We start from the raw sequence: 27,938 nt of genomic DNA on the forward strand, positions 1-27,938 counted from the left end.
AGAATCTCCCATCTGGTTTGGAGTCTAAGCCCTTACGCTGTGCAGGTTCCTGTACCATGCCGAGATTGGGTGGCCGATTCGTGTATGCTTTCTACCTGCATCTTACACCTGCACTATGTGTTGACCTCCTGCCACCAGTCTGTACCTTGGTCCTCTCTGTGTGGTAGACCATGCTTCAATGGAGTGCGGGTGCTCAGTGTCCTGGTCTGTCCGCTATGAATTCAGTGCCTCCAGTGCTGTCTGGTCAGTCCAGCTTCATTCAGCATGATAGGATTTCCATGTCAGCACCTCACTATTGCGATGGTTACATCCCATGCAGTCTTGTCTAGCATGGCACTATTCTGCTTTGTCTTCCTTCCATGTCTTAGCTAGCTGCCTCAGATCTCTCAGACAGCTCATCTATGGGCCTTTACTGATGTACTCTTGTCGGGTTCTCCTGGACGTGCTTGATGCTCACGCCGCCCGCTTCTTTCTTGTTATCGTCTCTGGGGTTGACTTGGGTGGAACCTCCGTGCATTGTAGGTCGGTCTTCATCGCGCTTCATGTCCTCTTTGCCGCTCACTTACCGCAGGTATTTGATGACTGCGGGGTATCCGTTGATCGTGGATCTTTTCTTCCTGAGCTGGCTCTCGCTGTCTTTCCTTGTGATATTGGATGTTGCTGTTTCCCTTGCCTCTCATCATGGATTTCATTGACTGGACCGGATGATTTAATGTCTGTTATTCTGCTCAGGTACCGCTGGGTTCCACCCCATCAGTCTTGACTATTCCTCTCTTTATACCATCGGCACACTTGTCTTTTTTTTTTTTCTTTTTACCATCCGATGACGCACCGTAGCTCACTGTTGTCGCGAGTCGGAATGTTGTTATTCTGAGTTACAGTTGTATGTCATCATGTAGAGAGGTGGTGTGGTATTTCCACTAACTGTACCCGTTAGCCATCCTTCTGATTATCGCTTGAGGGGTTTAAGCTATGAAACAGACAGGGTACAGTGCAGCACTTGGTACTATGCGATCTTGATGGCCTTGCATGCCTTGAGTTACTTCCAGTGTTTCTTCCATTACATTGCTGTCTTGGAAAGTTCTTAGTTTCCTGTTACTTTGTATAGCCAATTACATGTCTTTGCAGGTATGAATCATAGCTTTCTGTATCAATCCAGACTGTTAGATTGGTCTGTCTAGACTGAGTTGGCGACTGTCTATAGATGTAACTGGGTTTTTTGAGCTCTCGTTTTTTACCAATGCACACTTCGAATTGCTATGTAACTGGCCATTCCTGTAGATTCGGCTTTTGCCTAGATGGTTTCATGTTGTGGAATTAGTTGTCGTTAGTTGACGTTCTGTTCTACCTTGAGGGTCTTTTATATCAAGCACTGTCTCTCTTTGTTACCATTTGCGTGGGAGCCTGCTTAGCAATTGGTTCATCTGTGCTGCTAGCGTTATCATGATGGTTATTCTTTACCTAGGTGTGGATATTGTCTGTCAGGTATTCCGCTCGTATTTTTGCCGTGACTGATTCTTTACAAATGTATTGATGTTTTTTGTCGTTCTGTGCTTGTTTCTCAGTCTGACACGTTCGTGTTATGTCTTCTTTTTCCTTGTTCGTCCAGTACTGTTCTGTTCTGATTGCTGGGCTTGCCTTTATTTGTTGTTGCACTGCAGTTTGGAGCTAACTGGATGGTATCTTTGGAAACGCGATTTACTTTTTGGCCTCATGCTCTTAGTTAATCTTTGCTGTAGCTCTGGGCCTTTGATTGAGTCTTAGGGCTTATGGAAATCGCTCTTGTATTTTTTCAGTAGCTGATCTTCTTACTCTACCCTTCTGTAGTTCCACTTATACTTTCTATGATGCTTGATCTTATCTACCTATTTTCAGGGTGGGTCATACGTTGTTCTCTTGATCTGTGTAGCCAGATTCCAGGATTCAGAGGCTGGAAGCCGTATACATCATGGTTTGATTATGTGTGTCGGTTGTCCATGAGCGATATTGTCAGCTTCTTACATCTATTGATTGTATTCTCTGACCTGGTCACTCGGAGCTCGGGATTGCTGTAGCTTGTTTTCCTATATGCCTCTGGAGGGCGCTGCTTGCTCTCATGGAGGGGTGCAGTGAAGTTCAGCTTAGTGATGCAGTGCACTCCCATTTTTTCCAGTTTTAGTTGATTATGTGATGTTGTCTAGCTCAAGCTGTGAAGGCGCTGCCTCTTAACTTGTTGATCGGATACTACTGTTTATCATAATTGTGCAGTTCTTTGCCATCCACCAGCCCTCTAGTTTCATATATCCCTTCTATAGTTACTGTTAGTATAGCATCTCCATCAAGTCTCTTCCAGATGTTGTTCATAGCACTTATTGTAGATTGTCCTGTCTCAATTGGGACTTGTTATACGGGGTCAGCGTGAACTCTCCTAGTTAGTCACTCTATATTTGAGTACAGGTGTTGAGCGTTAGGGTTTTTGCCAAGGACCGCCTATGAAGTGGTACCACACCGGGATTTGAATCCTGTCAAGGCAGGCGCTGTTAACCCTATATTCAGTCTCTTTATACTATATATGTAAAAATAGTAATTAGATAACCGGTAGATTGGAAGAAGCTAGCTGTTGCTTTTGTTCCCTTGGTTAAATAAACTACTATTCCTGTGCATGATAGCTCGCATGTGGGGTGCTGAAGTATCTGCATTTTCTGTGCATTTGCATCACTTGTCATGTTAATGTTCATCAGTGTGTAGAGGAACCAAATGACTAATTGCGAGTCAGTACTATAGCGTGTATTGAGCAGATGGTAATTTAGCATCTTATTCTGTTTTTCTTAAGTATGGTGTTTAAAAATTTCAGCAATCGCTTACATTCGTAATGCCTGCCTGAAAATCTCATTAGTTTCCACTCACCTCAACCTCCCGACCACATTTGAGTTGTCGGAAAGACATGCTAACCGTTTTACACTCTCTGATCTTAGCACCACAAGTGATACCTAATGCATTGTGTTGTAACCCATTCATATTGCGGCATCTACTTAAGGATGTAGAGATACTGGTCTGATGAGGAATCAGTGACGTGTTTCTCTTGACCATAGAATTATTTTGTCTCCCACAGACTTCTGCGGCAGTTAAATAGTTCTGTCTGTATGAGTGACACTAAGTATAGAAAGTGGTGCTCATCGGGTCCATGGTGGTCCAATGTCATGTCTAGTTGGCAGACCGATATCTGAGCAGATGCCAGGACTTGTCTGGTGTTGTGTTCATATCTTCTACTGTCGTTTTAAATGCTGTGGGTTGCCCCTCGCAGTTTGCCAGTGACATTACACTGGGAGGTTTTTAGTGGATAGAAGAAAACAAATTGGATTTGGCCAAAAATATGATGAGGTTCACAAACATGACAGAGTCACTGCACTTAGATGGAGATCTTCTCTGTACAGACCTAAGGTTGATTGATAGCGCACGAGAGTTCAGCAAAAGACCTGGGGTTACCATTGCGAAAGCTGGTATGATTAACAGGTGCCTTTTTGCCAAGAAGGCTAACGATTTATGTCTATATATGTGATGATTTGCGGGCGATCCGCGAGGTGGGAGTATCAGGGTTGGTGGCCTTGCAAATCATGTTGTGATTATCTTGAGGGGCCTTTAGGGATTGGGAATCTGTCTGGGTTGTTTCGCTGAGCGGATGGACTAGATATTCTAGTTCCTTCAACCCATGACTATTCTAGAGTGACATACACCAAAATTATATTGTATCTTCTTTATGTATCATTTTCAGTACAAGCAGGCTGTTGCAGAACTGCGATTCAATTCTGCGTTTCCGAATGACTTTACGGTACATTGTTATGTAATGAATTAATTGCTATTTTCTATTTTTTTTCCTATTGCATTTGAGTTTGTTTTGTGCTTTTAAAGTGATTATTTTTGAGCAGTCAAGGTGCTTTTGCAAATACTATCGGTGCACAAAAAACAGATAGAGTCCGGGTGGTCCTTAAGCTAAAATTTTATACTTGGCATAAGCTTTGGGTAAAAACCTATTCGATGCTAGAATGAACAGTTCAGATGCTATAAATAAAAATGAGGAGGGTGCTCGACAGGGAAACAGTTTGAAACGCAATCTATCAGTTGATTTAGTCCTTCTAATAGATGTTTCATTCGGAGAGGCAAAGCTGACTTTTGTATGAGCCAGCATTCAGTCCCTAGTCAACCATTAAGCTGTTAAATTCTTATAATTTTATCTGCTGTTCTCTTGAGTGTTTCTAAGTTTTTTTGTTCAAGGAATTAGTTACTTTTTAATCTGTTGGAATTCCAGGAGTGAAGTGTCTATGGCTTTTGTATTACCATTCCTGATGTCGCTTTGGTCCGTTATTATTTTACGTGGGACTTAGTTTTGGCCAAATATAGTGGACAGGCATGTTGCATGATGGAATAATATAAATTAGTAGACATGCAGGAATGGCCTTGTGTGTTGGTTGATTATTAGTCCTCTATAATGTGTCGAGAGGAGCTTGATATAGGCAATGGTTGCTACAGGTATTTTTTCCTGGCTGTTTTTGTGTTGTGGTGTGTGTTCTGGTGTATTTGCTTTCAGGTTGGGTTATCTGAAACGAAGGATGCTGAACCTCCAAGACTTGGAGTGAGGAGGTTTCCGATAGTATAGATCATTGATGATGCTTGATGAGGTTTGGGTTGTCTGACTGTATGGCCAGTGAGGGTCTGTTTTTCCTTGTTGACTTCTGTTGTAGGTGATTGCTAGTCTCGCTCTGTCGTGTTGCGTCTTTTCAGTATGTTTGTGTTTTAAGAATGCTTGATAAGATTTGTAGGTTTGTCTGTTTGAGGACTGCAGATTCATTGGTATCTTGGTTTCTGTAGGACCAATGATCGTCATATGGTTAGATGAAGTGGATTATGGTGTTAGCGTAGCTTTTGTATAGAGTGTGTATGGACATTATTATTTCTGTAGGTCCCTAAGGCGTCTTTATGTGATGTCAGGAGAGGTTATAATGGAGTTATTGATCGGTGTCTTCAAGGCTCCTGTTTCGTGAGTCCATATGCTGATATTCTGCAAGTTAGCGAAGGAGGGACGGGGCGTGGTGACTGCAGGACGTTTCCTAAGTACATATAAAAATGGGATGGTACTTGGCGCTGGGTGGTGGGTACCCATCGTGACACTGACTTAGCTGAAGTTGTCCCAATTTAAATGTGGGGTAAGGATATGTCACAACAGCGTGTGTTGGGTGGGCCTTCATGTTACTGTGCTACACTTGTTAGTCCTACTGATTGGATGATTGTGTAGAGGGGGCGCTGATGTACATCTGCTCAGATGTTTTTCAGGAAGCCACATTCATTGTTAGGTCCCTTTAGGACTTCTGGGATGTTTTTGTAATGCTAGGATGCTGTGCACTAGTCTGAGAGAGAGTCAAATAGCGTTCCGGATGTAGTTGCCAGTGCTGAATGATGGGATCCAGTTCATTTATATTGTTTGAGATAATAACTGTCGGAGTGGGAGTTAGTCATTAATTTGATTCTGTGTGTAGGCCAGGTTTGTTGCAGTGTGGTAGTTTCTTTTGCTGTTTGTGTTCCCTGTAGTTTCGGGCGCCTCTGTTCTACGCTGTTCATTATGACTACTTTGGATGCTTTATGCCGAATTGTTTGGGCTGTGAGGGCATGTGTTCTGTGGCTCGGTTATGGGCAAGTGATGCTGTTTGTCACAATTTGAGCCTGTGCATGTCTGCAGAAGCACTATGTAGAAGTCTAGTCTGTCATTTCGACCATCAGAGGAGTCCTGCAGACTCTTTTTCTTGTTTATTGGGGAGGGTACCTTTGGGTCAGTGCACTGTCAGATGTCGAGTGTGTGAAATATTCGTTGGTCAGAGACGACAAAACTAAGTTCCAGATCACCCAACTGTTTCTGTCTGTGGGGATGTGGGCAGAAATTTGACAGGCTCTTCTGTGGAGACTGTAGATTGGATAGTTACAATATTGTTAGTGAGTGTAGGTAAGTTGTAGCTCCCTGGTATAGGTTCAATAAATCTTTCTGTAGAAGTGTGTGCATTGTATATGGCTTATCTCATTTTTTTAAGTCCTTTTGGTTTTTTTTTTTTATTCTATTCTTTGAGTTTTTTTTCTTTTACTTTTTCTTTATTCTTTGGATTTTATGTTGTGTTGCATTCAGTTGGGAATGTATGCACTTTATTGTTGTATGTTTTTTTTTTGTTGTTCATGTTATTCCTGGTTGTGGTTTGAGTCCTCTTCTGCTTTTGTGAGTCTCCAGTTTTGAGAGCTCATTCTTGATCTTCTCCTGTCTGCTATACAGGATGCTGATCAGGTGGTTCCTCAGTTTCTTTGAGAGTATATGGCACAGTCTCTCACCATAGTCAGTGTAGTATGTTGATTGCAATGGATTTTTACCTTCAGTCGATTTGGTATGATGTCCATCTGTTTGCACTTGGAGAGCGAGATGTTATCTGTGCGAGTTTTTTCTTGAGATTGATGGATTTCCACTCCCTGCGGCTAAATTTAGTGCCTTGCATGGTGTCAAGTATCAGGGGGTAGCTGTGTTAGTCTGTATCCACAAAAACAACAAGGAGTCCAGTGGCACCTTAAAGACTAACAGATTTATTTGGGCATAAGCTTTCATGGGTAAAAAACCTCACTTCTTCTGATGCATAGCATGAAAGTTACAGATGCAGGCATTATATGATGACACATGAAGAGAAGAGAGTACCTCACAAGTGCAAGCTTGCTTTCTGGGCTACTTTACACAGAGCATTTGTATTCTTCATTGCTTTTTTTCCTCATTATTTTTCTGTAAGCGTGTTTCTCTTTCTTCTGGGGTGGAAGAAAACCCTTAAAATCTTCTTTTTTTATAAGTGAAGTTGTGAATTACATTAATTTAAACTTGAAATTGGTGGTGTGAGAGAAACTTTTGAAACGTACTATTGCAAATTCTAAACTAAAACAATTGAAATACTTGGTGTGGAGATCGAGAATCTGTCATTTGTCTGATATATTCATTCTGGTGGTTTAGTGCTATTTGCGAAAACCTTTTGTTGCAAATATTTTTGTTGTTGTTAGTGTGAACTCAGGAAATCATAGCATACAAAGCTTGATCATTTTAATTGTTATGTTACTGTGATGGTGCTGCTTAATAGGTTACCACTAATGACATTTGAATATGAACCAGTAACTCAGCTAGTAACTTTTACCAGACTTTTTTTCAGTATATCATACTTTATACAACTCCATTTTCTCAGCAGTAGATATTCAGAAATAGCTCTGAATGCAATTATATGTACATGGTTGTGGGTTTTTTCTTTATGCTTTTGGATGTGCGAAATCAATTTCTATTTGAAGTTTCTCATTTAATTCTGTTTCTACGATATAGCATCTCCAGAAAGTAAGAGTGCCTCGCCACCATTCGTTTTATGTACTGAATAAGGCAATGGTCCTCTGGATAAAATGCTATCTGACCATGTAAAGACTGTATCAATTCTGCTCCATTGCGCATACACACTAAAGTTGTACAGACAATCTTAATTTTGGTATTTCCCAACTTCTGATTTCTTGACTTTGCAGTCTTAATCTTTTTAATGTAGTTTTTTGTGTGTAAGTATGTAGATTTAAAAAAAAAAAAGCAAATTCTATTATTTGCAACTGTAATGATCTTCACAGTCCACCCTCACATCATAAATATCATCAAGGTATGTTGGACCTTCAGCACTTTAATACAGACCTCTACTGCTGAGATTAAAGTACTAACTACATTAGCTAGCAGCAGAAGACTATTATCCTATATGAACTAGGCGTTAGTGGAGCACATTTAACACACTGAAACAGTGTGCAGAATGTACTACATTTGAGGCAGGTTCTCAGCCATGTGACTTTTTAGTGGGGCATTAGACCTCAATTAATAAAGGTTTCAACTACACAGAATCAACACTGATCAGTAGAAGTGTATCTAGACTTCAATTTTCTAGTTACAAGCTCTGTGCACCACATCCTTGGAAACAGGGTATTTTGATGGGGAAAAGCATCATGATTTGCCTTTGTTTTCTCCAGAGGCTTAGTGCTCTGAGTTGCTGAAGCATGAGACTGGAGCTGTGCATGACCAGTACTGATGGAGTTTTGATACTTTTGACAGCAAACCAGGAAGAAGCTGTAATGAGCAAAACACAAAATAAACAGTGATTTTTCTTTTGACTTTTTATAACCTGGCCAGGTATGACTGGATTGTCACTGGGCCTTTCTGGTGCCAGTCCTGCAGCTTTTCAAAAAATATTTGGAAGAATTTTTATAAGGTAATGAGTTGGCAGTGTTAATATAGGCATAATTACTGCTATTCCTATAGTACATGTGATAAATATTCAGCGTTTATAGAGTGATTTTGAGACGTATAGTTCTATGTAAGTGACAAACTTTTTTTTTTTTAATACAACCTTCTTTTAGTAGTGGATGTGTGGATGTACTCTTGTTCCTGCAGAACCTGTTAAAGATGAATAAAAGCTTCTCTGATAACTTTCATGAATGCTAAATCCTCCTTTTTTGTCTTTTGGCAGCAGAAAAAATTATCCTATCAGTTTAATTGTCGTCAGACCATTCACACTGGAAAGAATAAGATTATTTTTGCTGTGAGAAGGGAAAAGACAATCTTGTTTATAAATGACATTTATAACATGTAGTGAGATTAAGAACTCCCATTTTTTACAATCTCTTATCAATTAACAGTCCATATGTTTCTTTGTGAAATAACTAGTGCTTTTCTCTTGGCTGTTCCTTCAAAAAGTTGACATTTCATGAGATTGTGGTGGTAAACTGACTAAAGGTGCTGAGTGACACTTCAGTATTAGTCATGGGTGCTCTATGAAACCTGTTAGATGTCAATTTAAGTTAGAAAAGAATAAGAAAGGAACTAATTGTGGCTATCCTATTGTGATGCAAGTTTTCTGCACCATAGCTGAATCAAATTAGGAAGTAATTTTGACTGAACATTCAAACAGTGTTATTTGGACCTCCTAAAGGTTTAAAACGATAGGAATTGCTGTACTGGCCCAGATCAGCTGTCTGTGTACTGTAGACTCCTGTCTCTGCCAGTAGTCAGTATCAGATGCTTTAGAAAGTGGTGCACAAAACCATTAGTGGACAAATATTGAATAATTTTGTCCACAGGGAAGACTTCTTTCTGCCCTCAAGCAGTTAGTAGTTGGCTTATGCCAGATTTCTTAACTTGTCTAAACCTTCCATGTAACTGATGCTGTCCATGTAAGTGATCTTTTCTTGCATCTTTTCCTCAATTTTCTGTGGTGGGAGGTTCCACAGGTTAATTATATATTGTTAAAATTCTTTTTGCAGTCTTAATTTAGTTCCCTTTCAATTTAATTTAATGTCCTCTTGTTTTTGTATTAAATAGAATTATCCTGTTTTCCTTCTCCGTGCCATTCTTTCTTTTATATACCTCTACAGCATTCCCTCTTATTCACCTCCTCTCTAACCTAAACAGACCCAATATTTTGATCTGCCCTTGCATAGAATTCTTTCCATTCATCTAGTCATTATAGTTGCCCATCTTTGGCTCTTTTCTTTTTGCTGTATCTCTCTGAGATGAAGTGACAGGACCCGAAAACAGCATTCAAGATGGTGTTCCACCGATATTTTGCATATGATAGTGTTTATAATATTTTGGCCTAAGTTCCGTCCACTGAAGGGCCCCTTTGATTGTTTCTCTAACCCTAAACTGGAGTAGGAGAATTAGACCGTTACTGGAGAGCATAAGAAGGCTAGAATTTCTTTCAAAGAGAGCTCTCAATGTTTTAAATACTAATTTAAACATGGCCCTGCATTTCTTCACTGACTGGTTTGATTAGCCTGCCAATTTGGAGGTGCTCCAGCAGCTTTTTCTGTTTCCTCACTGCTCTGTAACTCAATGTGAGATAGTGGAAAGGGCTAAAGATCAAAATTAACTCCCTTTCCACTGTCTCACATTAACTAGCAAGTAATGTTTTCCCTACAGTTCTGCAAGGCACCAAAGAGGAGGAATTCTTATTTTTTAAGGAAAGAATAAAGGACTCATTGAAAAGTAAGTCTAGGTTTCATCTTCTGTGGTTTAGTCCTGGGTTTACCTCAATCCCACCAATACAGAAGCCTTTCAATCCTCCTCTGAGCATAAGGAGGGTCACAGTGATTTCACAACTGCCATAATACATCATTGTCCTTTGGAATTACAATACATCTCTGCCATTCCCTTGCCACTTTGAGACTTCCTCCAGCCAAATTTGTGAAAAGTTTTAAGTAAAAGTTTTTGAACATCATTAAGATGGGTCTGAACCTATATTCTAAATAAGAACAACAGGAATAAAGTGTCATCTGCGTTTTGAAATGGCTTTGTGATTTATAACCTTTCTGGTTATTACAGAAGCATGTTTTATAATTAACTAAATTGATAATAATACAAGCACCAAATTTCAAAGCTATTTAGGACCTGTTCACAAACATCGTCTTTTATAATATTCATTTTACTAATTTTTTGTTGCATACAACAGTTATTCCTTAATAGCATTGTCAGTTTTGGTCGGCCAGGAGTTGAATGCTACTGCCAACATGATGCTGAAACTGCAGTAATCCAGCTCCAGTTCCTGATTAATGAGGTTAGTAAAGAGTTTAATTTTTACTGTAATTAAAAAGAATTTTTATCATATATTTAAGGCTGTGTTTTAAAGCATTCAATACAAATAAGAATATGAATTACTGTTTCATATATTTAATGAGTAGTAATAATATAAGGACAATGAATGTTAACTTTTTTCTTGCTCTCTTCCAAGGAAAATATTACTAAAGTAATTTTCTTTTAGGGGTACTTTATCACAGTAAAGATAATCGTGTTGTTAGTTTTTCTAAGAAAAACTGTGATCAAACGTTGCAAAATGGATAAGCTCAAAAGCTTGTCTCTTTTACCAACAGAAGTTGGTCCAGTAAAAGAGAGTACCTCACTCACCGTCTCTTTCTAAACATTGCCGAAGCTATTTAGTCTGACCTTTATTAAAAACATTGTGAATTTTACATTTTACACATGTGGAACTTAAAGGGACACCATTAAAAGGAAAGATAAATTAATCTCTTTTAAATGACCTATCTATACCTGCTCCAGAAACACCTGGCCAATTTTTGTGGCTTCACACTTCTGAGTTTTAATTATATTTGTTCTCTTCTGTTGCTTAATTCAAACAAAGGAAACTAACAAAAATGCTGTCATATGTGAGAAGTGAACAAGGTAGAAAAATAAAAATTTGTCTTCCTGTAGTCTCTCTTAACTAATGAACTCTGAGGTGTAATTTGTAAGAGTTAGTAAGTGTGAGTATTTTCAGACTGAATTGTTAGTTTAAAAAAAACACTTGAAACTAACAAAATTTGTAAATTAAAGAATATTCATAAAACGTGATACAGTAGTTCTGGGATTTTATGGAACAAACTACTGTTTTTTTAATACATTGATGTAAAATCACTAACCGTTATAACGGATATCAAAAAACTAGTTCTCTAAAAAGAAATGGTAAATATTTTTTTGAATACTCCATCAGGAATATCCCCAAAACCTTCACAAAGCAATATGTGACTTGTTTCAGAATTCGGCATTTTTTCTGTGGTGAAATACAGATTACGTATTGTATTTAATGTGATCCAGTAGCTTAGAATATGTACCTTCTCAATAAATAAAACTGGTACTCATTTCTGTTTTATTAATGTTCTTATTACATTTACCCCAAAAGTAAATTTTTTAAAGTTGAAGCTGTTCCTTTAAGTAGTAGCATAAATTTGCTATAGCACTTTTCAGTTTGAATCATGGTCTTGCTATAAAATTTCTTCACATTGATATTGGTAAACAAGTCTGTGGAAAGTAAATATTACACAAGTGAAAGACAGTATAAACTTTAGATGTAGATGAACATCTGAATGGTCCTTTTTCTCAAGGGAGCTCTTGTGAGTGCCTTGGCTGATGACACATTACACCTATGGAATTTGCGTCAGAAGAGACCTGCTATACTTCATTCACTCAAATTTAACAGAGAAAGGTAAGAATTGGGTCATAGTCACCTGCATATGTATGTATTAAAAAGTATATGGAGTATGTGTATGTAATATGTTTTAAAGAACAGATGGATGAACAGCAAACCATCTTAAAAATTTACGTCCTGTGACCTGTCCATGACTTGTACTATTTACCCCTGACTAAATCTTGGGGTGGAGGGGGCGAGGATGCTGGAGGGGGGTGGGTGACCCAGAGGCACCACAGGTTTTTGGGAGGGGATGGAGGCAGCGCCCAGAGGGCTGTTGCTGCTTCTAGTAAACACTGCCTAGAGCCCTCACCCCTCCCGTGCCTGAGCCCTGAGACCCCTTGCACATCCAAACTCCTGCTGCTGCTGTGGAGAGAGGGGCACGGTGCTTACCCTGGCAGGCCGCGTGCCAGAGGTTGCCAATCCCTGTATGTGTAGTGGTTTTTTTTTTTATTTTATTTTAATCTGTACCTTATACTGTGGTGGCAGGGCGGGCGGGGGGAGGGGGGGAGTCCTTCCATCAGGGAAAAGTAAAGAAAAAGGCTTTTTTGATGGCAGCACCAGATTCTGTGTGGAGTCACTTTAAAAGACTGATCCACATTGGATCTTAAAACTATTCTCACAGCAGGACAAGGCCTGTGACAACTTGAAGTGATTGTTTTGTTTGTGCAAAGCACCTCCACTTTTGACAGACAACTGGAGAAGGTATTACATGGCATGCCTCTTTCAGCTTGTTTGCTATATGTATATTATATATGTATATTATATCTTGCTGCATACTAAAACCCTGGAACATGTGTTGATTGACAAATGGTCTATGGTAAACAGAACGTCTCCAGTCTGAAATTGAACCCCCAAATGTGAATTGTTTCAAAATGGAGTAATTTATCTTGAGCACACAATTAGTGTGGAAGGAATTTCGACTGATAAAAATTAAAATTGAAGTTGTACAGATTGGCTGACTCCCTGGACATTTATAGATATATAGAGTTTTGTAGAACTCTGCTCCTGTTGCAGAAGATTTATTGGTATGTTTTTCCAGTGCTATAGAACTACTGCATAAGTTGGGTAAGGAAGGGAAACTATTTCAGTGGTCAGCAGAGTGCGTAGAGGCATTTTCAGAGTTGAAAAAGACTTGTGACTGCTCCTGTCTTTGCCTATCCATGTTTCAAAATGCTTTTGATATTGGACTAAGATGCTAAGGCTTTCATTTGGGGTCAGTATTAACACAAGAACGCAAAAGACTGGAGAAGATGGCTTATTACATCAAATGTCTGACTTTTCCTGAGAGAAATTCTTGTAGTACCTGAAAGGAACTCCTGGCAGTGGTTAAATCTGTAAAATATTTTCATCACTATTTGTATGCAAGAAAGTGTAAGGTCCCTGCAATGTCTCTTTAGATTCAGGGTATCCTGAAAGGCAACTTCCCAGGTGGTGGGAAAACTTGCAGTACTATGATTTCACAATTGCACACACGTCGTGCACAGACATGATAGTGCTGATGCTTTGTTGGGGATCTAATTGCAAACAGTGCCAGGAGAGCAAGGAATTCATTGCTAAAGAAAAAGTGTTTGCCTTCTTCCCACAGTCTGCAGAAGTGAAAATGTTCCTGGTGTCATAGAAGTAGACTCCAGAGCACCTTAAAGCTTTCCAAACAGAGTATCTTGATATAAGAATAGTATGTGGTGGGAAAATCCTTTGGCAAACACAGCCTTTCTGGAATGCAGTATCCCTTCACAATATCAAAATACATGCTTTCTGGTCACAGTGGGAAAACCTGAAGTTAAAAGATGAAATATTGTATAGAAGATGGGCGGGGGGGGAAAGCAGCAGGTGATGAGGAAGTTCTGAGGTGGCTATTAGAAATCTGTTGAACACTTTGGGGTTGCAAAAATCTTAGCCAAGCTGAGAGGTTTTCTATTGGGTAAAATGCAGGCAGGATGTAAAAAACTGGTGCAGGAAAATTGATGCTCACATTTCAAAGAAGGGTTCTCCTAAAACTGGGAGAGCCTTTCTGAAACAATATTTTGTGGGGGCACCAGTGGAGTACATTGCTATTTATATGCTTGGGCCTTTGCATGAGACAGGCTAGTAATACAATATTTTGTGGTAGCTATTGACTACTTCACAAAATGAGCTGAAGTTTACCCAGTAAGAAATCAAGGCACTGTGACAGTGGTAGGCATCCTAGTGAATGTATTTGTCATCCAGTTGGGGTCCCAGCTGAGTTTCTCCTTTTGATCTCTGTGAAACTTAGAATCGAAAGTGTTTCAGCAGGGATTCACAAAACATGCAGTACCCCAGCACGTCCATAGTCTAATGGGATGGTGGGGTTCAGCTCACTGCATTTTTATAGAACAGCACCACATGGACTGGTAACAGAATATCTCATTCCTTTTGATGGTTTATAGCAGTGGGTCTCAACCTTTCGAGACTACTGTATCCCTTTCAGAAGTCTAATTTGTCTTGTGTAGCCCCAGGTTTCATCTCACTTAAAAATTACTTGCTTACCAAATCAGACCTAAAAATACAAAAAAAAAATAGTGGCACAGCACACTATTACTGAAAAATTGCTTACTTTCTAATTTTTACCATCCAATTATAAAACAAGTCAATTGGAATATAAATACTGTACTTACATGTAAATGTATAATATATATAGCAGTATAAACAAGTCATTGTCTGTATGAAATTTTAGTACATACTGCCTTGGCTAGTTCTTTTTCTGTAGTCTGTTCTAAATATTTGCCTAGTTTTACATGAGTTGATGTACCCCCAGAAGACCTCTGTGTACCCTCAGGGGTACACATACTCCTTGTTGAGAACCACTGGTTCATAGTACAGCAGTCAGTGAGAGTACCACATATATCCAGCATTCCTCATGTCTGGGCTTGCACTAAGGACAGCAGCAGCCTCTTGTATGGAGATCCTGGAGAGGAATAAAGGAATTTGGACTATGTAGAAACCCTACAATTCAAAACTGGAAAAGCTCACACCTTTGCTAAAGAGAATTTAAGTATAGCTTCTGGTAAGATGAAAAGGTCATATAGGAAAACTTTTTAAAGAGGGGACCTGGTCTGGTTTAAAAATCCTGGAAGCAAGAAAGGGAGGAGTCCAAAGCTATATAAACCTTTTGGAGGAACCCTCTGCAGTACTGACACAATAAATGAAGTTCTGTATAGGATACAGTTGGGCCCCAGGACCAAGCCCAAAGTTATCTCTAAGGACTATTCAAGGTTGGACATGATTTCAGCATGGCTGACCCCTGCAACTGAGAATATTGCAGTGGAAGTTGGGGATGGAAAATTCAGAGTGATGAGTTCCCCATTAGAACAAAAAGGGCATGGTCTATATCAGCCAGTAAATTCCACCAAAATAATAGACACACTTCAAGGGCTCATTGTTGATTTTCTTTCAGACAGAGTAGTACACAGAAACAGACAGAGAAGGAAGTTGGAATCTGGCTGGACAGGTAGTATGTGAGAAACATAGAGAGGGTGCTTTTGCGTCTGGTGAAACCTAAAAAATGTTTGGGGTTGTAAGCAAAGAAATAATATCCTATTGTTTTGATTCCTTCTAGATTTAGGGGGAGCAGAACTTTGTATATTTGTAAATAAGATTGCATTAAAGGTACCTATTTCATCATTACTTTCTCCTCTTAATTGGAACAACCAGCAAGATCCTGAAGTTTTGGCTAGCCTCTTGGTTGAAAATACAGGAGAATCCCAAAGAAAATTAACTTGGCGTTGGAACTTTTACAGCCATTTCTAGTAGTGTGCATTGTGAATGTCAATCTGCCTGCAGTGGTGAAGGGCTTAATCTGTTCTTTCCTTCCTGCCCCTTTCCCATATTTGAGAGGAAGCAGTGTTGCTAGAAAACTGAAAATCAGGATTCCTGAGTTTGAATCCCATCTCTTCCACTAATTGACTGTGCAGTCTTGAGCAATCTACTCATCCTCTGTAGTAGTTTGTCCATTTGTCAGATGAGTATGCTAGTACTGGAGTTAGAGAGGAGATGGAAAACTTAATGGCTATGTGCAGGTCTACACTACCGCTTAAGTTGATTCATAGATTCATAGACTCTAGGACTGGAAGGGACCTCGAGAGGTCATCAAGTCCAGTCCCCTACCCTCATGGCAGGACCAAATACTGTCTAGGACCATCCCTGATAGACATTTATCTAACCTACTCTTAAATATCTCCAGAGATGGAGATTCCACAACCTCCCTAGGCAATTTACTCCATTGTTTAACTACCCTGACAGTTAGGAACTTTTTCCTAATGTCCAATCTAAATCTCCCTTGCTGCAGTTTAAGCCCATTGCTTCTTGTTCTATCATTAGAGGCTAAGGTGAACAAGTTTTTTCCCTCCTCCTGATGAACACCCTTTTACGATACCTAAAACTGCTATCATGTCCCCTCTCGTCTTTTCTTTCCAAAACTAAATAAACCCAGTTCTTTCGGCCTCCTTCGTAGGTCATGTTCTCAAGACCTTTAATCATTCTTGGTGCTCTTCTCTTTGGACCTCTCCAATTTTTCACATCTTTCTTTTAAATGCCGGTGCAGAACTGGACACAATACCCAGTTGAGCCTAAACCAGCGCAGAGTAGAGCGGAGAAGGAATGACTTCTAGTTCTTGTTTTACAACACACCTGTTAATGCATCCAGGAAATCATGTGTTGCTTTTTTTGCAAGAGTTCCACTGTTGACTTTCATATTTAGCTTGTGGGTCACTATGGACCCCTAGATCTCTTTCTGCCAATACTCCTTCCTAGACAGTCTCTTCCCATTCTGTATGTGTGAAACTGGATTATTCCTTCCTAAGTTGGAGCACTTTGCATTTGTCTTATGTGAACTTATTCCGGTTTACCTCAGACCATTTCTCCAATTTGGTCCAGTCATTTTTGAATTTTGACCTTATCCTCCAAAGCAGTTGCAATCCCTCCCCAGTTTGGGTATCGTCCGCAAACTTAAATAAGCGTACTTCTTATGCCCAACATCTAAGTTGTGATGAAGATATTGAACAGAGTCGGTCCCAAAAAACAGACCCCTGTGCAACCCACTTGTATACCTTTCCAGCAGGATTGGGAGCCATTAATAACTACTCTTGAGTATGGTTATCCAGCGTATATGCGCACCACGTTATAGTAGCCCCCATCTAAATTGTATTTGCCTAGTTTATCGATAAGGTTCATTTAGACCATATCGAATATCGCCTTACTCAAGGTCTTAAGACCTATACCAATCCACCCTTTCCTTCATAAGAGACAGATTCATCCTATCAAGAAGCGATTAGATTGTTTGACAAATTTGTTCTTACAAATCCATGCTGGCTATTCCCTATCACCTTACCACTTCCAAGTGTTTGCAGAATGATTTTTCTTTAATTACTTGCTCCATTATCTTTCCCTGGACAGAGTTAAAACTAACTGGTCTGGTTAGATTTCCTGGGTTGTTTTTATTTCCCATTTTTATAGACGGTGGCACTATATTTGCCTTTTCCAGTCTTCTGGATCTCTCCGTCTCCCATGACTTTCAAGATAATAGCTAGAGGCTCAGATACCTCCTCTATGTAACTCTTTGAGTATTCTGGATCTAACTTATGTTTGCCATTTCATGTACCCCCGCGCCCCCGCATCTGAACAGCGCAAGTTTCATTTGCGTTCACCAGTGCTATATTGGCAGGAGATGAGACAATTTGATTCTCTTGCTTATTAACCTTGCTTACTAATACTTAATTTTACGTTCTTTCCTGTTTGGACGACGGAATGTACAGTTTTGTCTGGGTTTGAATCTCCCCCCCCCGCAAAATCCCTCCCCCCTCTATAAAACGTATACTTTATTTTTTTGTTACTGAGGCAGTTCTGCAATTGGAGATCTTACATCTCCTGGATTTAATGTAGTGATTATTACAGTAAAACTTCAGTCATACTGAAGTTCTTTTATTTTAGGTAAGAAGTTTTTCGTGGTGGTGTTTGTATTATCATCTCCTGCTAAAGATTGCGAGAGTCTTGAAAGGTAAATACAGATTTTGGCATCCAAGTTTGAAAATTCTGTCTGTTAAAGTTAATCACCTTATCATAAACAGATAGTTAAAGGTTAATGTCTCTTCTTTACCTGCAAGGGATTAACACACAGTACCTGAAACACCTGACCGAGGATCAATCAGGAGGCAAGATTACTTTAAAAATCGCGGGTGGAGGGGAAGTCTTTTGTTTTTGTGTGTTTTCTTTGTCTGTTGTTCTCTCTGGGTTTTCTGAGAGGGCCGGACATGTAAGCAGATTCCTCCCATCTTTCTAAAAAAAGTCTCGTCTGTTCAAATTTAGTAAGCTACCAGTATAAAGCGTTTAGTCTTTTTTGATTGTTTTTCTTTATGCAAATGTGTGTTTGGCTTAGAAGAATTGTATCTCTGTGCAATTGTATGTAGGCGGGGATTCTCATCTTTTAGTGTCTATAAGCTGAAAGACCCTGTACTATTCCATCTTTATTTACCAAAGATATTTTTACTTTTTATTTCTTTTATTAAAAGCTTTTCTTTTTTAAAACCGATTGATTTTTTCCCCCTTTTAAGTCTCAAAGGGAACTGAGTAGTTACTTCACAGGGGAATTTGGTGGTAGAAGGGTGGAAAGGTAAATTTCCTCTTGTTAGATTCCATGTGAGCGTGAATCTGTATTGCCTCTGGGTGCAGGGGTAAAGGGGAGAGGGGAAAGGGAGACTTTTCCTCTCTGTTAAGATTCAAGGGAGTTTGAATCACCACTGATCTCCTAGTGTTACCCAGGGAGGGGAGGATCTAGGAAGGAAGAAAGGAGGGAGGGGAATGGTTTATTTTCCTTTGTTATGAGACTCAAGGGGTTTGGGTCTTGAGGGTCCCCAGGGAAGGTTTTGAGGGGACCAGAGTGTACCAGGCACTCCAAGTCCTGGTTGATGGCAGCACTACAAGATCTAAGCTGATAATTAAGCTTAGGGGAATTCATGCTGGTACCCCATCTTTTGGACTCTAAGGTTCAGAGTGGGGTTTTATACCATGACACACCTACATTCATTTTCAGATAGGTTAATCAAAGTGGCCAGATTGTCAAAGATTCTGAGCTTCTCACTGAAGGGTCTGTAGATTAATACCTTTCGTAGCAAATCTGATAATATAAGAAGTTTATTTGCTGGCATTTAGTTTTCTTAACATATTATACTTCTATCATTTAAGGTGCTAGATATCCCAAGGATCTCAACTAGTGCCAAGAAATAAAAATTCCCTTAATGCTCTTGAATCAGGTTTCCTATAAAATACTGCAAAGAGTCCACGGTAAATTCACTGAAGCATAAGAAGTATGTGTATAAACATGAATCTACAATTTCCAAATATAGTCCAACTTTTTGAAGTTTAAGCTGAGTCAAATTGAATGTGGTGAATTTTCCCATCTTAGTTTCGTTTTTAGGCAAAGTGTAGAAAACAATGTCACCTTTTATAGTCCATTTTGTGTCCAATCTCCACTTCCTCAGTTTTCTCTCAACTTTGATCATACATGGCTGCTTCATTAGAATGTCAGTCAAGATAGTTGTCTATTGCACTGGTTCCAAAACCTAGCCTAGAGGCTATGCACACATCTCAAGTCTCAAAAATTCTGTTTCCAAGGCAGATATTCCCTTGTACTCCATAAAAGGAAGACTTACCCATTTATTTTATAAAAATTCTTCTGCTGCAAACATGGTATTTCAGACCATGCAGAATTCTTGATGTCTCAAGAATAGAATTGTTTAGCTGGATAATTTGATAGAACTTTATAGCAACACACTAACTGGCAAGAAGGCTTAGAAATAAACTAATGTAACTATAGGTTGAACTGAGCCAATATCTTCAAACACTGTCTTTATTTAAAAAACAAACAAAAACCCTGTCAAAATCTCTGCCCTTTAGTTAACTCTGAAGAACCCTTGTTATACTTAAGTTTAGATTCCAGATTTTGTCCTGGCTATTGAATGAATTGGTTTTCATTGAGATGAATTTACCTTTTTATGAGGACTATAGCTGCCTCATATTCTAAATAAAAGATTGATGGAGACTTTTGAGGCTTCAGTCTCTTTTCCTGTTGCAGCAAAGGATTCCTGCATGATACTTTACCACTTTTATTACTCATAAGTATCCCAAATAATGATGATTTGGAATTTAAATATACAATACTTTCTACATATGTATATGTACAGGTGTATGTGTATATAATATGCGTGTATGTGCACAGGCATTTTAAAGTCTTTATGTATGTAGTAAATATGTTTAAAATATTTGTACCTTGTGCACAAAGACACTAAGTACAGTTTTACTAGTTAGTGCTGGGGAAGCCAGACTTCTACATTAAAAGCAGCTGCTTAGACTAACTGTTTTTGAAGGTTAATTTGCATGTTAAATCATGTTTTTGCTGTGTCACTATATAAAAACCTTTTTACTGTGTCATGTCGGGTGTAAAGTTTTTATTGCAATGAATTTGGGATAATCCCATTACTCCTATCCAGTAATTAATGCTTAGCTCCTTAACTTTAAGTACTTAATCCCTTTTTCATTTTACATATGCAAATGCTCTGCTGAAAATGAACAGAAATTATGGCAAATGAAAAATTTTGCTTGGTTAGTTTGGCGATGTAGGATTAAAAAATTGACCCAATACAAAATAATTTGTTAGTATATTTTCAACTGTAAACTTGAACCAGTATTTTACTGACATCATTCAGATTACAGTACACGTGAATATCTAAAAGGCAACTTTATTATTGTTTTGTTTTTGAAAGATCAAAGGCATTTCACATGTAAATTGACAATGACCTAAATGTGTGATGTGACAAGTAATTACATGAGTTTAATGACTCTCTGCAGTTTGCATTTTAGAAATGCATTTACTTACTCTGAATGAAAAACAGTCCCATAGATCAGTGTTCTCCATTGATTAAAATATTATCACTCTGTCCTTCAGCAAAGCAAGGCAGTAGATGAATAGACGTTTTGATTGGTTCGGCAAGTAATTAAATTGTGATGTACTGTAGGGAAATTAAAGGAGTTTTGTGGTGTGTGTGTGTTTGTTTTTTTTTGTTTGTTTGTTTGTTAATAAAAACACAGTTAAAGAATGACAGTCTTATCTATTTGGTACTTTACATAAGATTTCCATAATATGCATAAAATACAATTTTTAAAAAGCTAATGCAAATATCAGTGATCCTTCCTTGTGAATTCCATAATGAAATTGTTCTTTTCAGTAACTGTCTCTTGTTGTAATTAGTGTTTTGATATGTCTTGTGGTGGGATCATGATAAACACTTTTCTTAAATAACTTTGACAGTTTATCAGAGGCATATGGTATGCAACTAGCAAAGGAAATCCTTGGAGCATGTTTGTAAATTTCTTCTCAAGTGATCTGCCTGTCACTGTTTATATATTCCAATATACAATTATGAAAATTAGGTTTTAAAATTCATTAATGTAAAATAAGGAAAAATTAATACAGTAAGTTTATTTGGATCAGTGCTCTATTGTGTCAGTGGTGCGTTAGTTTTGTTTCCTGGCTGCTGTGTTTTTAAATAGTCAAAAGTATATCCATAAAGATAGATTTGACAACCTAAACACAAATATGTAGGTAACCTTTTATCCATGTTTTTCGGGGAAGGAAAGGGCCAGGATGTTCTTAAAGGTGTTAAGCACTAACATATTTCAACTATCCTGATTTTATCCAATCTAAAAATTACATTTTTAGTCATGTTAAACATTAATATACAAAATTGAAACATCTCACAGCCGTACCTACTTTATAAATACCTCTGTGTTTGGAAGATTTTTCTGGTCACAAATAAAAAACAGAAGGAAGAAAAAAAAATAACTTGTACTCTGTTGATTTCTGAAAGGCACAGTCTCAGACATAGATTTTCAAGTAAACAAAAACTGTTTTATTTAGTGGATATATGCTAGTAGTGAGAGCTAAACATGAAAAGAAAATGGTTGTCCATTGAAAATGTGCAGACTTTTTGTGTTTAGCTAGAATTCTTTCAGCTCTTCTTCTGACGTTAATGTAGACCTAAGGTCAGAAAGGACCATTATGGTAATCTAGTCTGACCTCCTGCACAATGCAGGCCACAGAATCTCACCCACCCACTCCTGTAACAATCCTCTAACCTATGTCTGAGTTATTTGAAGTCCTCAAATTGTGGTTTAAAGACCTCAAGGTGCAGAGAATCCTCCAGCAAGTGACCCGTGCCCCACGCTGCAGAGGAAGGCGAAAAACCTCCAGGGCCTCTGCCAATCTGCCCTGGAGGAATATTCCTTCCCAACTCCAAATATAGCAATCAGCTAAACCCTGAGCATGTGGGCAAGACTCACCAGCCAGCACCCAGGAAAGAATTCTCTGTAGTAACTCAGATCCCACCCCATCTAACATCCCATCACACAGAACCAGCGGCATCGTACTACTAATACAGATCAATTATTGCCAAATTGAGGCATCCCCATCATAACCAAATCCTCTCCGTAAACTTATCAAAGCTTAGTCTTGAATACCGAGATATGGCTTTTGCCCCACTACTCTCCTTGGAAGGCTAGTCATTCTTCACTCCTCTAATAGGTTAGAAACCTTCATCCTTTCAAGTCTAAACTTCCTGATGGCCAGTTTATATCCATTTGTTCTTGTGTCCACATTGGTACTGAGCTTAAATAATTCCTCTCCCTCCCTGGTATTTATCCCTCTGATATATTTATAGAGAGCAATCATATCTCCCCTCAGCCTTCTTTTGGTTAGGCTAAACAAGCCAAGCTCTTTGAGTCTCCTTTCATAAGACAGGTTTTCCATTCCTCAGATCATCCTAGTAGCCCTTCTCTGTACCTGTTCCAGTTTGAATTCATCCTTCTTAAACATGGGAGACCAGAACTGCACACAGTATTCCAGATGAGTCTCACCAGTGCCTTGTATAACGGTACTAACACCTCCTTATCTCTACTGGAAATACCTCGCCTGATGCATCCAAGACTGCATTAGCTTTTTTTCACAGCCATATCACATTGGCGGCTCATAGTCATCCTGTGATCAACCAATACTCCGAGGTCCTTCTCCTCCTCTGTTACTTCCAACTGATGCGTCCCCAGTTATAACAAAAATTCTTGTTATTAATCCCTAAATGCATGACCTTGCACTTTTCACTATTAAATTTCATCCTATTACTATTACTCCAGTTTACAAGGTCATCCAGATCTTCCTGTATGATATCCCAGTCCTTCTCTGTATTGGCAATACCTCCCCCAGCTTTTGTGTCATCCACAAACTTTATTAGCACATTCCCACTTTTTGTGCCAAGGTCAGTAATAAAAAGATTAAATAAGATTGGTCCCAAAACCGATCCCTGAGGAACTCCACTAGTAACCTCCTCCAGCCTGACAGTTCACCTTTCAGTATGACCCGTTGTAGTCTCCCTTTAACCAGTTCCTTATCCACCTTTCAATTTTCATATTGATCCCCATCTTTTCCAATTTAGCTAATAATTCCCCATGTGGAACCATATCAAATGCCTTACTGAAATCGAGGTAAATTAGATCCACTGCATTTCCTTTGTCTAAAAAAATCTGTTACCTTCTCAAAGAAGAGAGATCAGGTTGGTTTGGCACGATCTACCTTTTGTAAAACCATGTTGTATTTTGTCCCAATTACCATTGACCTCAATGTCCTTAACTACTTTCTTCCTTCAAAATTTTTTTCCAAGACCTTGCATACTACAGATGTCAAACTAACAGGCCTGTAGTTGCCTGGATCACTTTTTTTCCTTTCTTAAAAATAGGAACTATGTTAGCAATTCTCCAGTCATATGGTACAACCCCTGAGTTTACAGATTCATTAAAAATTCTTGCTAATGGGCTTGCAATTTCATGTGCCAGTTCCTTTAATATTCTTGGATGAAGATTATCTGGGCCCTCCCACCTGATTTTAGTCCCATTAAAGCTGTTCAAGTTTGGCTTCTACCTCGGATGTGGTAATATCTTACCTCCATATCCTCATTCCCATTTGTCATCCTCCATTATCCCTAAGCTCCTCATTAGCCTCATTAAAGACTGAGGCAAAGTATTTGTTTAGATATTGGGCCATGCCTAGATATCCTTAACCTCCACTCCATCCTCAGTGTTTAGCATGGTCCCACTTCTTCTTTCTTTGTTTTTCTTCTTATTTATATGGCTATAGAACCTTTTACTATTGGTTTTAATCCCTTTGCAAGGTCCAACTCTACATGGCTTTTGGCCTTTCTCACTTTATCCCTACATGTTCTGACTCAATAAGGTAGCTTTCCTTGCTGATCCCTCCCATCTTCCACTCCTTGTAGGCTTTCTGCTTTTTCTTAATCACCTCTCTGAGATGCTTGCTCATCCAGCTTGGTCTACAACTCCTGCCTATGATTTTTTCCCCTTTCTTGGGATGCAGGCTTCTGATAGTTTCTGCAACTTTGACTTGAAGTAATTCCAGGCCTCCTCCACCTTTAGATCCACAAGTTCTTCAGTCCAATCCACTCCCTAACTAATTTCCTTAATTTTTTTAAGTTAGCCCTTTTGAAATAAAAAACCCTAGTCACAGATCTATTTTTTTTTATCCTTCCATTAGTTTGAACTGAATTAGCTCATGATCACTCGAACCAAGGTTGTTCCCTACAACCATTTCTTCTATGAGGTCCTCACTACTCACCAAAACCAAATCTAAAATGGCATCCCTCTTGTTGGTTCACAAACTACTTGGTGAAGGAATCCATCAGCTATCACATCCAGGAAAATCTGAGCCCTATTATTATTACTAGCACTTTGTCTTCCAGTCTATATCTGGGAAGTTAAAGTCTCCCATGATCACACAATTCCCATTAGTATTTACTTCATTAAAAAACATTAAAGAGGTCTCTCTATCCATATCCAAATCAGATCCCTGTGGTCTATAGCACACCCCAAGCACTATCCCTCAGGGGAGGCTAGTAGCTTTCTTTCCCAATGTGATTTTTTGCCCAGACAGACTCTGTCTTATCCGTTCCATCATTTATTTCTTTACAGTTTCTCTCATCATTGATATACAATGCTACTCCACCACCTTTGCCTTTATTTCTGTCTTTCCTAAACAGCACATAGCCTTCAATACCTGTATTCCAGTCATGACTACTATTCCACCATGTTTCTGTTATCCCTATAATATCTGGTTTCACTTCCTGCATCAGTAGCTCTAGTTCCTAAGCTCCTTGTATTAGTGTACAAACATCTTAATTTTTGGCGTTTAGCTTCGCTGACATTCTTTACCCAGTTAGGCAGACATTCTATCACCAGTATCACCTATTAGACTAGTATCTACACTGCCCTTCCTCCTTTATGTCCATTCTCCTACCCACGGCTGTATCCTTTCTTACTTTTTCTTCCCTCTCAATGTTAAAATCTGGCATGGAGATTACATGGACATCTCCCAACCATCTCCCCCAAATTCCTAGTTTAAAGCTCTCTTAATCAGTTGCGCCAGCCTTCATCCTAGAAATCTATTTACCTCCTTATTCAGGTGAAGTCCATCCCAAGAGAACAGTCCTCTGTCCATGAATGCTTCTCAATGGCCATACATTCGAAAGCCCTCCTTATAACACCACTGCCTGAGCTATCTGTTAATCGCCATAATTTTGTCACACCTTTGTTGTCCTTCTCTAGGAACAGACAGAATCCCACTGAAAATCACCTGAGCCTCGATTTCCTTTCCTTCCCCAGTCTGGCGTAGTCTCCTTTGATACGTTCCAGTGAGAATCTAGCCGTATCATTCGTTCCTACATGAAGGACAATCAGTGGATTCTTTTCTGCTCCCATTAGGATACTTTTCAGCCTCAGGTCCACATCCCATATCTTAGCACCTGGCAGACAGCACACCCTTCTGTTCTCCGGATCAGCTCCGGTTACGGGAGTGTCTATCCTTCTCAGTAAGGAGTCCCCAATCACATAGGCCTGCCTTTTCCTGGTGACAGTGTGATTCTCTGGTCTGTCCCCTGTTCCCTCTGGCTCCAAGTCCTCTCAATTTCTATTGTCCTTTGCAATCCTCTGCAACCCATCCTGTATCCTTCTGGGGCTCATATTTGGTGTTGTCTCCATTGACTCTTCCCCTCTTCCTATAGGACTAGTTGCTCTTCTCTTCTTCCTTGCCCTCTCACGTTCAGCGACCACTTGCTGTGCCCCTTCTTCATTTTCCAACTCTGAAAACCTGTTCCTGAGCTCTATTTCTCCTTCACTGGCCCAAATCTCATTCTGTAATGGAGGAAGCCTTTCCATTGTGCTGTTTAAGATGAATTTTAGGTCTTCAGAGAGTTTGGTTCACCAGCTAACATGCTGCTGTGACATCCCAGCAAGCTGTGATGCTATAACTGCTGAAATTCAGTGGAGCTAACCCATGGGGGTATAAAACATGCTACTATTAGGATGTGTATTTTATGAGGTACTAGGTTTAACAATGTGTTACCAGACTACTTGCTAGTTCCTATTCATTCTGATACATTGTGACATTTTCCACTGTCATATGTTACCTTATTTTACTCTTATAAGTATTTCTTGTAAAGCACAAGACTCAGATTTCCAGCCAAGTTGTTTAGGATCTTAACAGAAGTTAAAGGCTCCCTGAGGAAATCACTAGAAAAAATAAACTTTCCAACAAATGTTAGATTATTCTATTTGTTTTTCTATTCAAAGTGTATTGTATTAAACTACTCCCTAGAAATAGTATGGGAAAATAAATATACTTATCCTAGAGTTGACAAAAAAAAAATCTCCTTTCAATAGAGTTCAAAGATTTGGTGTTTTTTTAGGTTCCTTAAAAGTGGAAGGTGAACTTTCTGATAACATAAAGGAGAAAATGGAAGCAAGCTACCTTATTTTTTGTGTAGATTTTAATTTAGTGTATTCTGTGTGCACAGAGGTGTTTTATGAGGATGGACTTTCACTTATATCCTTTCATTCTCTGGAATCCTAAACTACATTACATACTATACAGGGATCCATAAATTCCGCTACAGGAGTAGCCTACTCCTGAATTAAAAACGATGATTGCTTATAAGTGAACAATGATCCTACACAGCAGTGACAGCACTTTATGACCAAATTGCTCATTGTACAGTTTGCGCAGGTGACCAGAAATAGTCGTCGTTGGCAATTCCTTGAGGTCGAGTACGATCTTTCAAAGGTTTTATTTTTCATGGGTCCTTTGGTGATTGAAGAGTCCGATTCTTGAGCCACAGGCTCGTTGGCAGACATTGCAGGTGGTGTTGGAAGATAGGTTTGCGGTGTGATTGCTGCATGACTGTTGTCTTTTCTTTCTTTTCTGTCATTTTTCTGTGACCAGGGCAAGGCAGTTTTCCTCAGAGTAGACCTCTCTGGCAAGTCTTTGCCAGTTATCCCTATCCTGGGCTGCTGACTCCAAGTGTGTCGTGTCAATGCCACATCTCTTCATGTTTATCTTGAAGGTGTCTTTAAAACATTTCTTTTGACCTCCTTGTTTCCTTTCTCCTTTGAGTTGTTTTGGTAAGCGTACATCAGCCATGTGCACATGGTGCCTGCTCCATCTCAGCTGGTGCTGGATAATCAAGGCCTCAACGCTGAAGATATTTGCCTCTGTTAAGGACACTGACATTAGTGCGATGATCCTCCCACTTATTTTTTTTTTTTTCAGTTCTTCCAAAGAAAGTGCTGGTGCTGGTGTTCTAGGTTTTTCAGGTGTTTTCTGTAGGTCACTCAAGTCTCACAGCTGTAGAGGAGAGTTGGGATTACCACCGCTTTGTAAACTAAAAGTTTAGTATGTGTTCTGATGTTGTGATTGTTGAACATCTAGCAAGACAGTCTGTCAAAGGCAAGGCTGGCACAGCGAATTATGTGCTGAATCTCAGTGTCTATGTCTGCCCTCTGTGAGAGAAG

At 39.2% G+C, this 27,938-nt stretch overlaps 1 protein-coding gene across 4 annotated transcripts in view; it reads left to right on the forward strand.

Annotated features, from left to right (window-relative positions):
- Window positions 1–27,938, forward strand: part of STXBP5 (syntaxin binding protein 5) — a 206,388-nt gene that overhangs the window by 42,387 nt on the left and 136,063 nt on the right. For all 4 annotated transcript variants that reach the window (XM_032804054.2, XM_032804056.2, XM_032804057.2 and 1 more), the window contains exons 3-4: window positions 10,535–10,616; window positions 11,938–12,038. In XM_032804054.2, the coding sequence (XP_032659945.1) occupies window positions 10,535–10,616; window positions 11,938–12,038 (183 nt within the window). The remainder of the gene's footprint in view (window positions 1–10,534; window positions 10,617–11,937; window positions 12,039–27,938) is intronic.

Source organism: Chelonoidis abingdonii, chromosome 3 (genome assembly GCF_003597395.2).
Source record: "Chelonoidis abingdonii isolate Lonesome George chromosome 3, CheloAbing_2.0, whole genome shotgun sequence".
In the NCBI taxonomy this organism is placed as follows: domain Eukaryota; kingdom Metazoa; phylum Chordata; order Testudines; family Testudinidae; genus Chelonoidis; species Chelonoidis abingdonii.